This window comes from Macaca thibetana, chromosome 10, assembly GCF_024542745.1.
Source record: "Macaca thibetana thibetana isolate TM-01 chromosome 10, ASM2454274v1, whole genome shotgun sequence".
NCBI lineage: Eukaryota > Metazoa > Chordata > Mammalia > Primates > Cercopithecidae > Macaca > Macaca thibetana.
Window position 1 is genome coordinate 24,398,379 of NC_065587.1, and position 18,208 is coordinate 24,416,586.

General features: G+C 44.8%; 1 protein-coding gene across 1 annotated transcript in view; it reads left to right on the forward strand.

Moving 5' to 3' along the window:
* TFIP11 (tuftelin interacting protein 11) overlaps positions 1 to 18,208 on the forward strand; it is a 19,852-nt gene continuing 1,644 nt past the window's right edge. Inside the window, exons 1-13 of the mRNA XM_050745908.1 lie at positions 1 to 72; positions 291 to 367; positions 2,171 to 2,388; positions 5,558 to 5,711; positions 6,028 to 6,184; positions 8,478 to 8,605; positions 10,217 to 10,369; positions 12,312 to 12,839; positions 12,969 to 13,075; positions 15,048 to 15,216; positions 15,627 to 15,870; positions 16,833 to 16,975; positions 17,465 to 17,630. Of these exons, the coding sequence (XP_050601865.1) occupies positions 2,180 to 2,388; positions 5,558 to 5,711; positions 6,028 to 6,184; positions 8,478 to 8,605; positions 10,217 to 10,369; positions 12,312 to 12,839; positions 12,969 to 13,075; positions 15,048 to 15,216; positions 15,627 to 15,870; positions 16,833 to 16,975; positions 17,465 to 17,630 (2,158 nt within the window). The 5' untranslated portion in view covers positions 1 to 72; positions 291 to 367; positions 2,171 to 2,179. The remainder of the gene's footprint in view (positions 73 to 290; positions 368 to 2,170; positions 2,389 to 5,557; positions 5,712 to 6,027; positions 6,185 to 8,477; positions 8,606 to 10,216; positions 10,370 to 12,311; positions 12,840 to 12,968; positions 13,076 to 15,047; positions 15,217 to 15,626; positions 15,871 to 16,832; positions 16,976 to 17,464; positions 17,631 to 18,208) is intronic.

Here is an 18,208-nt window from a genome sequence, read left to right on the forward strand (position 1 = left end):
TCTGGCGTAGGAGCGGCGGTCTTCTCGCGCGGATTGTGAAGCTGAGTTTTGGTACGCTGGACCCTCGGAGAGGTGAGCGAGGCTGGCTACGAGGGGACTCAGCGCCAGTGGGAGTAGGGGCGAAGGTTCGGGGAAGGCGAGCTGCGGTCCAAGCCGTTGGGGTGTGGGGAGGGGAATCCATTTCGTAGACAGCTCTGCCGAGGCACGGAGAGGGGCGGTGCTGCTTGGGGTCTACTGGAATTTAGGGCTTGGGTTCAGTTAAGAACCTGAGCCTCCTTCGCCAAACCTAGACAGCAAGAGAGAGACAAGCCCGAGGCCTGACTTCTAGCTCTCCTGAGTTTGAGCCCTATGAGCAGTGGAGCCTAAGGTAAGTGACTAACTTCTCTGAATCTCCTTTTTCTTATCTGAAACATGAAAACTAACGGTACCTACTTTGCAGAAGTGTCTTGATGCGGACAGTTGATAATCGGTCTCAAGCGACCAGCATGTACCTAGCATCTACTGATGAGGGCTTCATAACTTGTGACTACTCACTCAGGGCTTATTACCACCTACTATGCCCACGGAGGCAGTGGTATTATTTAACCTTATGTAGTTGAGAGTCCCCACCTTTTCTGAAAACCCTTCTGTCCTAAACACTCCTGGAAGAGGTTGGGACCAGCTGCATCCAAACAGTGCGCCAGTGAGTAGAAGAGGGCAGAGATAACGTTTTGCCAGAGGTGACCAGAGTTGGACACTGCCTGTGGAAGTAGTGAACTCCGTGTGCCTTAAGGCCGCTTTCAGCAAGACAAGAATCACAAATGCTCTCACCTGTTGAATGTATTATTGTGTAGTGCACCATGCTTGGCGCTTCGCGTGCATTTAATTCTCATACACTGAGTATCTGATAGAGTTGAATTTGAACTCAGGCTTCGATTTTAGCGTGCCAGATTTTAGAATCACTTTGCTAAGTTTACACCCTAGTGCCATAATAGTAATGATGATTGTGATGGTTAATACTGAGTGTTAACTTGATTGGATTAAAGGATAGGAAGTATTGATCCTGGGTGTGACTATGTGGGTGTTGCCAAAGGAGATTAACATTTGAGTCCGTGGGTGGGGAAAGGCAGACCCACCCTCAATCTGTGTGGGCATAATCTAATCAGCTGCCAGCACGGCAGGAATATAAGCAGGCAGAAAAATGTGAAAGGAGAGACTGGTCTAGCCTCCCAACCTACATCTTTCTCCATGCTGGATGCTTCCTGCCTTCCAACATTGGACTCCAAGTTCTTCAGCTTTGGAACTTGACTGGCTCTCCTTGCTCCTCAGCCTGCAGACAGCCTATTGTGACACCTTGTGATAGTGTGAGTTAATACTTAATAAGCTCCCCTTTATATATATATATGTCTATTCCATTAGTTCTCTTCCTCTAGAAAACCCTAATACAATGATTAACCTAATCATGGGACTAAAGTAGAAGCTGTCGTTTCTTGAGCACTTATTTTGAACTCATTGAATTTGCCTTATAAGCATTCTCTAAGGTTGGTATAGTAGTTTATCCCAATTTAAGAAATACAGCTGAATTTGCTCACCCAGCTACCATGAGGTAGATTCTCTATATCAATCCCTGGCCATCTGACTATTAAAATAGTGTTCATAATTACTACAGTCTTTCAGCTCATCAGAAGAAATTCATGTGAGGAAAACTGAAAATGTTGTTTCATCAAGTAATGTATTTCAAAAAGCATGTTCTAAAAAAAATCACTCCTAGGACCACCAAGGATCCAGATATAATTCTTTCCTCAGTAATAGAAAAAAGAATCTGGGATCTAAGAAGATAGCCACTCATTTTCTAAGGCAATAGTGTACAAAATAACCTATTTAGTTATTTTTGTGTGGTTTGTGTATGTGTGAATATGTGTGATATTTATGATATTGGCTAGGACAAGGAAATATATACTTTTAAAGAATCATAGATGGTTGGGACTAGTATTTTGTTCACCTGTTTTAGTACTGATTGTTTTCTAAAAGTAGGTTTTTAATATTTTCTTTATTGAATAGTAATGCCAATTTTATGGACTTTGAATTCAGAGAAAGTTCTGAAGGCAGCAAGGAATAGAGACTCACAAGGAATCCTCCTACTGCTGCCCCCAGAATTTATGGCCTGTGCCCTTTTTGTCTCTTTCTTTAGTGACTGGCCATGTCATTGTCCCACTTGTACCGGGATGGGGAAGGCCGCATTGATGATGATGATGACGAGCGGGAGAACTTTGAGATCACTGACTGGGATCTCCAGAATGAGTTCAACCCCAACCGACAGCGCCACTGGCAGACCAAGGAAGAAGCCACCTACGGGGTGTGGGCAGAGCGAGACTCGGATGATGAGAGGCCCAGCTTTGGAGGCAAACGGTACTGCCTGGCATGGGGGCTGCTTCACCTTGCTTTAGGGAAGAGGGGGAAGATGGGCAGGGAGTGGAGGAGATACCCTGATAACTATACTTGTCTCCTGGCCTTGTTGAGACTGTTAGCTGTGACATCATCTCGAGAGGTCTGGTTTCCTCTTTAGGCTAGAGTGCTGCTCTTTCACTTTTTTATTTATTTTATTTTATTTTATTTTATTCTATTTATTTATTTATTTATTTATTTGAGACACTGTTTCACTCTGTTGCCCAGGCTGGAGTGCAGTGACATAATCTTGGCTCGCTGCAACCTCCACCTTCCGGATTCAAGTGATTCTCATGCCTCAGCCTCCCGAGTAGCTGGAATTATTGGCACACGCAACCACCTCCAGCTAATTTTTGTATTATTAGTAGAGACGGGGTTTTGCCTTGTTAGCCGGGCTGGTCTTGAACTGCTGACCTCAAGTGACCCACCCGCCTCAGCCTCCCAAAGTGCTGGGATTACAGGCGTGAGCCACCATGCCTGGCCTCACTGATTTAATTATCAGTGTTTATTGAGTGATTACTATGTATTAGGCCTGTGCTGTAGACCCATTCTTGCCTTCCTGGAGCCCAGACTGTAGAAGATGGAAATAGGCATTTGAAACTTGTAACTGTGATATAGGACACGAGGGACATGAGGACATGAGGGAGAACACATTTTAGGGCATTTCACCTATTCTGAGAGGTCAAGGAAGATTTCTATGGAGAAAATTGACGCTTAAGCAAGCTGATATGACTGACAGTAGAAGGTAACTAGGGTGGTAGAAGAGGTCTTAATATGCAAAGGCCTTTGATGGGAAGCATCATGGTATCCACAAGGATATGAAAGGCTTGGGGGCTGGAGCAGAGAGGGGGAAGGGTAGCATAGTGTGTGTGATAGAGAGGGTGTGATGTGGGGCTGGGTTACGTTTTGAGAAGACCCTTTTGCTGGTGTGCTCAATAGGCATGGAGCCACAGTGGAAGACTGAGGAGGCCAAGCCAGTGGTCCCTGCGCAGGTAGTGGAGTAGTGGAGGTACTGGTCTAGGATAGTGGTGGGCGATGTGGATTCAGGCTGTGTGTCTCCTCCCCAGCACAAGGTTATATGTGCCCTGGCTGAACCTCACTCGACCAGGGTGTGCCAGGTTGGGGTTTTTTTCCTCCGATGAATGGCCCCACCTGTGGCCTCTAGGCTCCATCCTATTGAGAGTGTGCCTTTTTCTTTTTCTTTTTTTTTTTTTGAGATGGAGTCTCGCTGTTTCGCCAGGCTGGTGTACAGTGGTGCGATCTCGGCTCACTGCAACCTCCGCCTCCTGAGTTCAAGCGATTCTCCTGCCTCAGCCTCCTGAGTAGCTGGGACTACAGGCGCCCGCCATCATACCCAGCTAATTTTTGTATTTTTAGGAGAAACGGGGTTTCACCATGTTGGCCAGGATGGTCTTGATCTCTTGACTTCATGATCCACCTGCCTCAGCCTCCGAAAGTGCTGGGATTACAGGCATGAGCCACCACACCCAGCTGAGAATGTGCCTTTTTCAAAGGAGGCTGGGGGAGAAAGAGTATAGAGATTAGTTCAAACTGCTCATCCACAAGGGTGTCTGAAAGTGGATGACAAATAGATCAGGGATCAAAAATTGCATAATCATAATAATAGCAGCTAACATCTCTTGGCTGCTTACTTGTTCTGGCTATTTCACAAGCCTAGATTAATTTTCCTTATGAGAAAGGTACCATTATTATTCCTGTTTTACAGATTAAGTGACTGAGGCTAATGGTCATACAGCTAGGCAGAGGCTAAGCTAGAATTGGAACCTGGACCTATCTGACTCTAGAGTTGGGGATCTGAATCACTAAGTTATGTTACATTTTTAGGAATAAAGTCCCTAAATTCTGTTGTTGCCATGAGGATGTTGAATTACTAGGTTGGTCATTTTACAAGGCATCACTTTATTTGCTGTATTCCCAGGTGGTTTTTTTTTTCTTCAAAACACAGTCTCTGTCACCCAAGCTGGAGTGTACAGTGGCATGACCTCAGCTCACTACAACCTTTGTGTCCTGGGTTCAAGTGTTTCTCATGCCTCAGCCTCCCGAGTAGCTTGGGATTACAGGCGTGCGCCACCACACCCAGCTAATTTTTTGTATTTTTATTAGAGATGGGATTTTGCCATGTTGGCCAGGCCGGTCTTGAACTCCTGGCCTCAAGCCTCCCAAACTGCTGAGATTCCAGGTGTGAGCCACTGTACCCAGCTCCAGGGTTTTTTGTTGTAATTTTTTCTTTTTTAAACCACACAGTACAAATATATCAATTTTATTTTATACAAAAAGGATCTGAGGTTAATGGCTTAATGTAAATGCTTGAAGCAGTCAGAGTTTAAATCAATATATTTCATTTTACAGAGTTAATTTCTTATTTCTTAAGGGACTTTAGTGTAATTTTCTTTTTTTCTTTTCTTTTGAGACATGGTCTTACTCTTTTGCCCAGGCTGGGGCACAGTGACATGATTATAGCTCACTGCAGCTTCAACTTCCTGGGCTCAAGCAATCCTCCCATCTCAGCTTCCCATGTAGTTGGGACCAAAGGCTTGCACAACCATGCCTGGCTAATTTTTATTTATTTTTTTATAGAGACAAAGCCTTAGTATGTTGCCCTGGCTGGAAATTTTCACATTCAATAAATTTAATGGATAGGAGCTTTTTCTGAGTTTGATTAATATAATTGTTATATGCTTTACGTTCGTATAATCTTTCAGTGGGTTTTATTTATTTATGATTATCCATCAAAATTTCTCTCTGCTCCTGTTGGATTTTTGTACTTGCAATAGTTTTCAAAACAAATGCTTTTTATGATAAATTAATTTTTTAAAATGTAGGAAAACTGTATTATCACATTATATTTTGGATTTATAATCAACCCTACATTGATGTGATAACTCTTCAGCTGTAGAGGAATATGTCAGATAAAATGTTAAATGTGACTACAGGAAGCCAAATCTGGGGTCCTTTAGATATTTTGACACATTAAAAAATGTGTTACTTTTTTAAAAAACCTTCCATGAAGTTCATTCTAAGGAGTTTTCAAGCACGTAGTTTCTGCAAAGGGATTGCTGCAGAGAGAAGAGTTATTTACCAACCCCGTGGGGCTTTGTTTCTGTGCCTGCAGGGCCCGTGACTACTCTGCGCCGGTCAACTTCATCAGTGCAGGACTCAAGAAAGGGGCAGCGGAGGAGGCAGAGTTGGAAGATTCTGATGATGAAGAGAGACCTGTTAAGCAGGACGACTTTCCTAAGGATTTTGGACCAAGGAAGTTAAAAACGGTAGAGTCTTTATTGCAGGATTGTGACTCCAGTAATATCCTTCAAATGTCATTGTGGCCCAAGCATTTTCTAGCCAGGGAGAAACTTATCTGGAATGCATTTTGTGAGTATCTCCTTTTGGTGGCAGGCTTCTGTGAGTTGTGAAGTGCGTAGTGTAGTCTCTTCCTTCCTGACACGTATCACACACATTTTTGGTTCTTGTGACCCTTTTCATAGTGCTGTGTAACTTAGACCATTTTCCTGTTGGCCAAGCTTTCTTAGATTTTTCTTCTTTTTGTTTTTCCATTAACTAAGCTTTGATTTTTCTTCTTTGCAGGGTGGCAATTTTAAGCCCAGCCAGAAAGGTTTTGCAGGAGGAACCAAATCTTTCATGGACTTCGGCAGCTGGGAAAGACACACAAAAGGAATTGGACAGAAGCTTCTTCAGAAGATGGGCTACGTCCCTGGACGGGGCCTCGGGAAGAATGCACAAGGTATTGCACTTTTGTCGTCTTGCGTGATGGAGGGCAGGCAGAGGAAAGGAGAGGGGCATTGGGAGAGGAGGTTTGCGTTTCCCTTTTAAAAGCACTTTCTCTCTCTAGCCTGGTTTGCCAGCACAAGACATTTGCACTCCTAAGCTACCTTGCTTTATCAAAGCTCAAGTTAAATAAGTAATTGTTTCAACAAGAAGAAAAGGGTTAGGGTGTAAAATAGGCTGCAAACAGGTTGGAGACAGGCTTTTTTTCTGGTCCTGACCAGCTACTCAGGAGGCTGAGGCAGGAGAATCGCTTGAACCCAGGAGGTGGGGGTTGCGGTGAGCCGAGATCACACCACTGCACTCCAGCCTGGGCAATAGAGTGAGACTCAGTCTCTAAATAAATAAATAAATAAATAGAATAAATAAAGACAAAAATGAATTAGTTGCTAATATTTAAAAAACAGACAATTTCACCTAAAATTCTAGATTTTGCCTGGCAGTAGTTAGTTGAGGCAAGTGAGAGCTGCTCCTGGGACAATGGACATGGTCTTCTCTTGGAGGCAGTCTCCACGGCCCCCTGTTGTCTTCCACCCCAACCCACAGGAACTTTTCTTGGTCCCGAAGTCATTTGAGTTTGCCATCCCTACTCACAAGGGTTTTAGTTTTGCAGAAACGGTTATTTGTCCTTCAGGAATATCAGTAAAACATTGTGTGTAGCTTTTTTAATAATTAGAGCCATATGGCTGTAAAATTGGCTGAGCAAATCCTTCATTGGTTACTTCCATCTTCGTCTAGTAGCCCAGTCTCCTCCTGTCTTCTCATGGCCAGCCTCACTGAGACACAGCCCCTGTCACACTCTTATCTTCTTGAGACCAAAGCCTCTCAAACCAAACACTTGGATTCTTCCTACAAGAACATTTCCCCTTCTTCTTGAGCTATATCCTATGCATGATTGCCAAGTAGATAATCAAATGTGTCCTCCATATTCAAATTTGAGTCTCTAAATAATAATAATATTATTTTTTGAGACACAGTTTCACTCTTGTCGCTCAGACTGGAGTTCTATGGCACGATCTTGACTCACCTGCAACCGCCGCCTCCTAGTTCAAGCGATTTTCCTGCCTCAGCCTCCCGAGTAGCAGGGATTACAGGCAGCCGCCACCACACCCAGCTAATTTTTGTATTTTTGGTAGAGACGGGGTTTTACCATGTTGGCCAGGCTGGTCTCGAACTCCTGACCTCAAGTGATCCACCCTCCTTGGCTTCCCAAAGTGCTGGGATTATAGGTGTGAGCCACTGCGCCCGGCCTCTAAATAATTATTAAAGTGAAATCCAGGTTATGTGTTGAAAACATTAGGTACATGAAAAATACATGAACTTAAGCAAGGATACGCTGAATGAGAATGAGGGGACAGCTTTTTTCCTTTTTTTGATACAAGGTCTCACTCTGTTACCTAGGGTGGAGTGCAGTGGCATGGCATGATCATAGCCTACTGCAGTCTCAACCTCCTGGGCTCAAGCCTGCCGAGTAGCTGGGACGACAGGCACACTCTGCTATGCCTGGCTAATTTTTTCTTTTTTTGTAGATGGGGTCTTACTATGTTGCCCAGGCTGGTTCAAGACTTTGGCCTCCCAAAGTGCTAGGATTACAAGCATGAGCCACCATGCCTGGCCCAGGGATAGCTCTTATTTGAGACTTCAACTGTACTAAATGGAAGGGAGGCAGGGATGGAAAATTTGGAGGGGGGGGCAACATCTTCATTGAAATGTTGTGGTCCTATTCGTAAACTCTTTTATGAGAAAAGCAACATTTATTTGTAGGGCTTAAACTTGTTATAAAAAAGTTAAACATAGGAGATAGGAACTCCTAAGTAAAATACATGAGGAGTCTTATATTAAATTACAGCTTCACTTCAGTCAGAGTCAATATAGTATCTGAATTATTGCATTTTCCCTAATAGAGGCTTCCAAAGAAGTGAAGTGTAGAATTTAGTATGCTGGAGTTCTCGGTTATAAATGTAGTGTTCTGTTTTCTTGTCCACTGAAACAATCCAAGTAGAAATGGAAATCTATTTGGGATATAAATAAACCAGTCAGCAGACTGTTCTGTGGTAGCATAAATGCTCATAAGTTTCAAATCACAAGGGACAAGAGTAGTGTTCTGAGGGCAGAGAATAGCTCTCCTTGAGTAGCGTGTTATTTTGTGGAAGGAGCAAGAAACTGTCATTTCACTGAGTGGCTGATTCACATACATGAATTGCTGTGATCATAAGACTGTCTTTTTTTAATCTTTTGCTGAAATTCCTCAGGTATCATTAACCCAATCGAAGCCAAGCAGAGAAAGGGAAAAGGTGCTGTGGGGGCTTATGGATCCGAGCGCACCACGCAGTCAATGCAAGACTTCCCTGTGGTTGACTCAGAGGAAGAAGCTGAAGAGGTAACTGGAAGTCAGGAGACATGGGTGGGTGGTGTCCTGTCCATTTCTAATGGCTGTTCATTTATCCCTTCATTCTGTTAGTCCTCAGATGTTTATTGTACACGTACCATATGCCAGGTGCTGGGCTGAAGGCTAGGTGCACCATGATGAGAGGGCGCACGGTGGACAGAGAGTAAACAAGCAGCTATGGTGTGGAAGTGGCAGTTGAAATGGCAGAAGGTGCTAGGACCTGCCTAGACAGAAAATAAGGTTGGGGGTTGGGAGGTGGTGTTGACCTACTTTTATAAATAGGCTGGTCAGGGAAACCTTTGAGGAAAGGAAACATTTCAGTTGAGACTTGGCAGAAGGGTGAGCTGAGAAGCCTGAGGACACTGAGAGGCTCTGAGCTTGCCGGTTAAGAAACCATAAAGGAAGCCGTTGTGGTGGGAGGGTGGTACACAAAGCAGAGGGGAAGGAAGTGCATTCAGAGGGGTGGGCGGGCCACAAGATGGGCCTTGACAGCCATTTTTAGGTGCTTGGGTTTCATCCCAAGTGCAGCAGGGAGCCATCTGCTGGCAGCTGTGTGTCCCTTTTCCCCAGTGATAGAAGGGGCCAGCTTTGTTGATTGAAGTATTAGTCTTTTCCCATTTGAATTTATGGGGGAAAGCAGGATGCTGCAAAGAAACACGTTACTCTTCTTGTCACTGACCTTTTGATGACACAGTCATTTGATAATGTGGGATTGACCACTGTGAGTCAGGGGTTCTCAGACTTAGAAGCCTACAGGTGCCAGGCACACCACAGAAGCAAGTAAGATGAGCCAGATGCTAGACAATAAAGAGTGGTGGGGACTGTGGCACAGAGGTGAGGCCTTAGCCTGTCTAGAAGGTAAATCTTTATTCAGCTCTAGGTGATTGTTGCTTATGAGGATGTGGGCTTAGTATTGCCTGATCCTCTGATTTTCCCAAAGTAGCCAGATGTGTAGATACTTTTAGAGAAAAAAATGACAAGTCTTAACCAGTATGAGAAAAACATAATGACAACTCCAAAACCAACTTCTGTGGGCTGGATTCTACTACCATCACGCTAAGAAAGTTTACAAATTTGCGTTGGGCCGCATTCAAAGCCGTCCTGGGCTGCGGGTTGGACAAACTTGCCGTAGCTCCTCCTGTAGCTACGGCAGGTACATTTTGCAGACCCTGATTATAAGAGATACCTTTGCTTTGAGAGTTAGGACCTGCTTATTTATCTTCATTTTAAAGTGAGAAACAAGATTTTGTGTACTTAAAAAATCATTTACATTGCATTTCTAAGTTTTACATGAGGTACATTTAAACTAGTATAGTGCCTGCCCATAGTAGATGCTCAATACATGTTGTTTCCTTTATTTTTGTTTCTCCCTCCCGTCTGGTGCACCTGCCTTCTGAACCTCATTATTTGTAAGAGGGTAAATGGGGTCAAGGAGTTATCATTAGATAGTTTTGGTGTCATGCAGGTGCATCCTTTCCTTCCTTCATATAGAACCTGGAAATAAATCTAAGACAGTGAATGGTGACATCTGTTAATGGTCTTAGCTGTCTCACCTGTTGTAAAAAGTGGTTTGCTGCATCTGACTGTATCCTTCTGGTTCAGGAGTTTCAGAAGGAGCTGAGCCAGTGGAGGAAAGACCCAAGTGGAAGCAAGAAGAAGCCCAAATACTCTTACAAGACCGTGGAAGAGTTGAAGGCCAAGGGCAGGATTAGCAAGAAGCTCACTGCTCCCCAGAAGGAGCTTTCTCAAGTCAAGGTATGGGGACCTTTGGACACCTGGTACAGGAGCCACACCCCAGAATTAATCACTGAACATGTTCTAGGGTTTTTTGGATCTTCTAGCTAGGCTTTTTTTTTTTTTTCTTATACCTTGCTTTTCTCACTTATTTTATAGGAGTGTAATGAATACTATTAATATCATGTTCCTATTCATTACACTCCCATATTTAGTAATAGTTACCAAGTTCCTTCTCTGCCAGGCACTCTTCACGGCACTACACTGGTAAACCAAATGATGTTCCTGTGTTTCTGGAGCTTACATCAGTGAATTCAGTAACATTCTTATTATTAAAAACTCACTGTGAAGATTTATGATGAGTGCAGAATTCCAGAGGGTGGCTGTCCTATATTGCTTGATCCTACCTCCGTTGTTAGGCATTTAGCTTTTATCTGGTTTAGTTTGGATTTTTGACTGGTTAGTTTGTATATAAAACTTCGTCTTTGTTTGAGACATTTTTTTAAGGATAGAGATGTACATGTGCAATCACCATGTTAAATACAAAAGTACTTAAGGCATTCAAATACTCAGAAGGTTGTATTAACTCTGTCTGACCAGGAGGGCAGGAGAGAGTTCCCAGGGCTCCTTAGTCAGCATTGAGTATTTTCTTTTTTTAAGATACATTAAATTTTCACTCACTGTTACGTGCATATAGTGTATTATGTTTTCCATTACTTTTCCAAGTAGTCAAAGAACAATGGTGACAGTTGCCTGTTGTCATTTGCTGTAGGATATATAGTGTGTCATAGACCTCAAAGCCTTTAGTGGGGTTCTCAAACGTGTGCTGTTATATTATCTGGACGACCTGATAAGAAATACGGGCGTCTAGGTGCCTCCCAGGAATTTTGAGTCTAAACTGAACCTCAAGACTTTTTTTTTTTTTTCTCCTCCAGTGATTCTAATGCTGGTGGTTCATGGATCACACACTTACTTAAAAAGTGGTGATGAATCATTCTGCTTCAGAAGTGCAGTCCATATTCACATTTCCTGTTTTCCTAAAATATTGGAATTAGCTCATTGCCTAGGTTGCCTTTGTTCAATTAGCCTTTTGTATGTTTTATTTTGTTTTAAAATTAAAAGCCTGGGCGCGGTGGCTCACACCTGTAATTCCAGCACTTTGGGAGGCCAAGGTGGATGGATCAGGAGGTCAGGAGATCGAGACCTTCCTGGCTAACACGGTGAAACCCCGTCTCTACTAAAAATACAAAAAATTAGCCGGGCGTGGTGGCGGGCACCTGTAGTCCCAGCTATTCGGGAGGCTGAGGCAGAAGAATGGCATGAACCCGGGAGGCGGAGCTTGCAGTGAGCTGAGATCGTGCCACTGTACTCCAGCCTGGGCACCAGAGCAAGACTGCATCTCAAAAAATAAAAAAGTTTAAAAAATTAAATTAAAAAAACAACTGTTATTATAATAGCAGTGTGTAGTACATTTTAGAAAGTTAGGAAATGGGGAGAAATATAGGAAATATTTTCCATCCTTCCAAGATTACCAAATGTTAACATCTTGTTATACATCCTAGATCTTTTTCTATGCTTATGTGCATTTTTTAAATCAAAATGTGATATTCTGATTGTGTTACCTTCTTTGATCAGTACAGCTTCTACCTTTCCATTAAAATAAATTTTCACATCTACTAATACTCAGTCCCTATTTAAATTTCATGTTTCCCTAAAAAGTCTTCTCCATCTGGCTTGCTCAAAGTGATCCAACCTAGAACTGCTTGCTGCATCTGATTTTGTCCCTGGAGTCTCCTTTAGGCTAGGACAGTGCGGATCCCACTTTACAACACTGCCCTTCTCCAGCTCTGTTGAATAATGTGGTTTCTACACACTTCCCTGTCATGGGGCCTTCCCCTGGGCTTAGCTGTGTGTTTAACAGTGCCGCAGTGGTGTTAACCTTCGTCCTTCTACGTTTTCCAAGGTCATAGACATGACAGGCCGGGAGCAAAAGGTCTACTACAGCTACAGTCAGATCAGCCACAAGCACAACGTTCCCGATGATGGGCTGCCGCTGCAGTCCCAACAGCTGCCACAGTCTGGCAAAGAGGCCAAGGCCCCGGGCTTTGCGCTGCCCGAGCTGGAGCACAACCTGCAGCTGCTCATTGACCTCACGGAGCAGGAGATCATCCAGAATGACCGGCAGCTACAGTATGAGCGGGACATGGTGGTCAACCTCTTCCACGAGCTGGAGAAGATGACCGAGGTCCTGGACCATGAGGAGCGGGTCATCTCCAACCTCAGCAAGGTCCTGGAGATGGTGGAGGAGTGCGAGCGGCGGATGCAGCCCGACTGCAGCAACCCCCTCACCCTGGACGAGTGTGCCCGCATCTTCGAAACCCTGCAGGACAAGTACTATGAGGAGTACAGGATGTCCGACCGTGTGGACCTCGCCGTGGCCATCGTCTATCCACTCATGAAGGAGTACTTCAAGGAGTGGGATCCCCTCAAAGTGAGTTGTTGGGAAAATCAACTTATCCCTGCCTCTTGGTTGGGCTTACCCTTGCTTGATGAGTTGGTCCAGTGGGCAGGGAGGGCCGGAAAGCCTGCTGCCCCTCAGCTGCTCTGCCTTTCTCCTCAGGACTGCACTTACGGCACCGAGATAATCTCCAAGTGGAAAAGCCTCCTGGAGAATGACCAGCTCTTGTCTCACGGCGGACAGGACCTCTCGGCAGATGCCTTTCACAGGTACCACAGGGCAGGGCTCTGTGCTCCAGCTCCTTTCTCCTGGGGGGTTGGGAAGGACTGCTGAAGGTGGGGGAAGGCAGCAGTGCTAGCCTTGATTAATTCTCTGCTCATGCTGACACTGCTTTAGGAATTTAAATTCATTTGGCCATGAATTTATTTTATTTTTTATTTTATTTTTTTTGAAATGTTTTATTTCCACAGGGTTTTGGGGAACAAGTAGTATTTGGTTACATGAGTAAGTTCTTTGGTGGTGATTCGTGAGATTTTGGTGTACCCATCTCCTGAGCAGTATACATTGAACCCAATTTGTAGTCTTTTTTTTGTGAGACGGAGTTTTACTCTTTCGCCACGCTAGAGTGCAGTGGTGTGATCTCAGCTCACTGCAACCTCCAGCTGCCTGGTTCAAACAATTCTGCCTCAGCCTCCCGAGTAGCTGGGATCACAGGCACGCACCACCACACCCAGCTAATGTTTGTATTTTTAGTAGAGACAGGGTTTCACCATGTTGGCCAGGATGATCTCCATCCCCTGATCTCGTGATCCACCCGCCTTGGCCTCCCAAAGTGCTGGGATTACAGGCGTGAGCCACCGTGCCTGGCTTAATTTGTAGTCTTTTATCCCTCACCCCGTTCACCCTTTCCCCAAGTCCCCAAAGTCCATTGTGTCATTCTTACGCCTTTGCATCCTCATAGCTTAGCTTCCGCTTATGAGTGAAAACACAAGATGTTTGGTTTTCCATTCTTGAGTTACTTCACTTAGAATAGTAGTCTCCAATTCCAACCAGGTTGCTGCGAATGCCATTAATTCATTCCTTTTTATGGCTGAGTCCTATTCCATTATATATATATGTACCAGTTTCTTTATCTACTTGTTGATTGGTGGGCATTTGGGTTGGTTCCACATTTTTGCAGTTGTGAATTGTGCTACTGTAAACTTGTGTGAGCAAATATCTTTTTCATAAAATGACTTCTTTTGTGTTTTTTTTTTTTGAGATGAAGTCTTGCTTTGTCGCCAGGCTGGAGTACAGTGGCGTGATCTTGGCTCACTGCAACCTCTGCCTCCGGGGTTCAAGCAATTCTCCTGCCTCAGCCTCCCAAGTAGCTGGGACTACGGGCATGCACCACCACGCCCAGCTAACTTTTGTATTTTTAGTAGACACAGGGTTTCACCATGATGGCCAGGATAGTCTCAATCTCTTGACCTCATGATCCGTCTGCCTTGGCCTCCCAAAGTGCTGGGTTTACAGGCGTGAGCCACCGCACCCAGCCATGACTTCTTTTCTTCTGGGTAGATACCCAGTAGTGGGATTGCTGGATCAAATGGTGGTTGTACTTTTAGTTTTCTAAGGAATCTCCACACTGTTTTCCATAGTGGTTGTACAATTACATTTGGCCATGAATTCAGCTGACACTTGTCAAATGTCTGTTGAATATCATGCTTGTGCTAGGTGCTGGGCTTACCCTAGTACAGCAGACAGCCTCTGTCTTTAGTACAGCAGAAAAGGCAGATGGGAAATAAGGTAGTGAACAAATAAAGGCAGGATGCACACCAGGTACAGCGATAGAAAACTGCAGGAGCGACCTCCTTGGAATGGGGGTTAGGACAGAGGTCTTAGAGGAGGTGACATTGAAACTGTGATCAGAGGGTGAGAGATGTCAGCTCATGAATAGAAGCCTATAGGTGGGAAAGCACTTGATACCTAGGAAGAGACCCTTGTGACCCTAAAGCAGCTCTGCCAGGTGGGCGGGCACTGCCTACGAGACCAAGGCCTCAGTTCGAGAGGAGAGTCACGAGAACAAGGAAGAAGCAGGCTCAGGTCTGGCCAGCATGGTGACTGGCCTGATGGTTTCCTCTGATCGGATTTCCATGCTGTTGCATTTTTATTTCTGATTCTAGAGAGGTGGGCGGTGGTGGTGTTCTTTGAAACCAATCAGTGTAATTAACCAGCCTGTCCTCTGCCTTTCTCCCATAGGTTGATATGGGAAGTCTGGATGCCTTTTGTTCGAAATATTGTCACTCAGTGGCAGCCAAGGAACTGTGACCCGATGGTGGACTTTTTGGATAGTTGGGTGCACATCATTCCTGTGTGGATCTTAGATAACATACTGGACCAACTCATCTTCCCCAAGCTGCAAAAGGAGGTGGGGTGAGAGTCACAGGAACAACTGTCATCACTAACCACAGGGACTTGTTCAGTCTATGTCTTCATTATCTCAGTGCTGTTAAAACGCCTGGAATTAACAGAATTTGTCAACACAACTGTTGACCTAGAGTGTTAATTCCAGCCTTTTTCTCAGCACTTTTCCCCCCAAGCCACCCTCAGGAGGGAATTCATTTTCTTGATTTCTTCACTAAAATTAGAAGTATGCTATTTCTGAGAGGTAATCAAATGAATGGGCATATTTGTTTGGCGATGTACAAAGGACCATGGGCCTTGGAGAGCATGGGGCCTCCTCCAGGGGCAGCTCTTGCCTTTAACCACACGGGTGTTATGTGACTGCCCAATAGGCGACATGAACTGTTTCTTCTGTTTCTTCTCCCCACGTTGCAGGTGGAAAACTGGAACCCGCTCACAGACACTGTTCCCATCCACTCTTGGATCCACCCATGGTTGCCCCTTATGCAGGCACGGCTGGAGCCGCTCTATTCCCCCATCCGTAGCAAGCTGTCCAGTGCCCTGCAGAAGTGGCACCCCAGTGACTCCTCTGCCAAGCTTATCCTCCAGCCCTGGAAGGATGTCTTCACTCCTGGCTCCTGGGAAGCATTCATGGTCAAAAACATAGTGCCCAAGCTGGGTAAGGATATGGGGAAAATGCAGTCCAAGCCCAGCAGCTTTGGTGCCCTGGTTTCTGTGGTCAGTGGTGATTTAAAGCATAGCCTTTGTATTCATGAAAGTGCTTAGTACACAATATTCCTTGCTGTTCAGAGGCTGAACATAAATGTAACTTGGGTCCTTTCCGCTGTTTGTTTACAACAGCGACTAATAGTTGACAGTAACAACATCGGACTCTGTGCCTTGTGGTTTTCCTGATTGGCTTTGGCTTCTGGTAACAGGACAGCCATTGGAGTTCTGAAATTTTTGTGGTATTTTATTCTAAATTATTAGGGAGTTATTTCTGGTTTAGCAAAAAAAAAAAAAAAAAAATATATATATATATATATATATATATATATATATTTTTTTTTAAGAATTGCTATGTCAGGAGCTTAAATTTGACCTTTAAAGCAGATTAAAGCCTGAGCAACATGGTTAAACCCCATCTCTGCCAAAAATACAAAAACTAGCCAGGTGTGGTGGCATGTGCCTGTGGTCCCAGCTACTAGGGAGGATGGCTTGAACCTGGGAGGCAGAGGTTGCAGTGAGCTGAGATCTGCCATTGCACTCCAGCCTGGGCAACGGTGAGACCCTGTCTCAAAAAAAAAAAAAAAAAACAACCGCCAGGAGCCGTGACTCATGCCTGTAATCCCAGCACTTTGGGAGGCTGAGGTGGCAGATCACCTGAGATCAGGAGTTTGAGACCAGCCTGGGCAACATGGCAAAACCCTGTCTCTAATAAAAACACAAAAATTAGCCGGCCGCGGTGGTGCACACCTGTACTCCCAGCTACTTAGGAGGCTGAGGCACAAGAGTCACTTGAACCCAGGAGGTGGAGGTTGTTGTGACCTGAGAGGAAAACGGACATTATCTTTGCTCTTTGTGCTTCTGTGGCTTTGCCAGTACTAAAGCTGTGCCTTATAGACCGGGTTTCTCTTCCAGGGATGTGTCTTGGTGAGCTAGTCATTAACCCCCACCAGCAGCACATGGATGCATTCTATTGGGTGATCGACTGGGAAGGGATGATCTCTGTCTCTAGTCTGGTGGGACTTCTTGAAAAGCACTTCTTCCCCAAGTGGCTTCAGGTACACTGTTTTGCTTGGCTTTCTGGGGGAGGAAACTGGGTGGGGATTAAGTTAATTTTCTGCCGAGGCCTGACTGTAGGTACAATTCCATAATAAAAATGAATTACATGGTAGGGTAGGAATGAGTTAGGTCATCTTAATAGTGGCCACCATTTATTGGACATTTGCTACGTATCAGAAGCTGTTCCAAGCACTTTATTTGCTTTATCTCAGCTCCTCGCAGCAACCCTATGGGGTAGGGGCTATGGTATCCCTGTCGTGTAGACATGGAAGCGGAGCTCAGAGAGTTTACATGCAAGGGCACTTTAGCTACCAGGCTGACTCCAAAATCCATATTCGTAAGTCCTAGACTGTTTAGCTACTATAAATCCCTGTAAAGTGGTGTCACTAGCCTGCAGGACCAGGATCAAAACAAAACAAATGGCCCCTTCGGAAATCTTGCCTTCATTTGTTGCCGCCATGGATGCAAGTAATTTTTCTTTTTGGCAGGTGCTGTGCTCTTGGCTCAGTAACAGCCCAAATTATGAGGAGATCACCAAGTGGTACCTGGGTTGGAAGTCTATGTTCTCAGACCAAGTGCTGGCACATCCATCTGTCAAGGACAAATTTAACGAGGCACTTGATATCATGAACCGGGCGGTGTCCTCCAACGTTGGTAAGTGAGGATTCCCATTTTGGATGTCCTGGCCCTGAGTTTCAGATTTTACACATGTAAATGACACAGAATCAGAGTTTTCTGGTTCCTGTAGGCAGCCTAAACCTTAGGTCGCACTTTTGCCCATAGCAACAGACTCTCACCCTGCTGATTGGGGTACATGGTCAGCTGGCACCCACTGCCCAGGTCTACCATGACTGAGAGGGGCATCTTCCCTAAGGAGACTGACTTAAGCTGGATTCAGATGTCAGTCTAACCCCAGGCCCCGCCCTCTTAACCACTGTGCTGTGTGGCCTTTTAAGGCTCATTCAGCCCTGAACCCGCTGCCCAGGTCACACATCTTACAGTGTGGAGTTGGCTACACGGTCTTACACTTGGTGATTGCTCAGCCTTCATCAGCCCCATTTGACCTGTTAAACAGTAAGATCTACTTCATAGGCTAAAAGGGGGATTGAGTTCATGCTTGTTTGCAGCCTTCAATAGGTAGTGTCTGTGTTGTCAAAAACCGGCAGTTCACTCTTCATGTACTATATCTATTCCCAAGTTCTAGGCAAGTCATTCTGCCTAGATCATAAGTA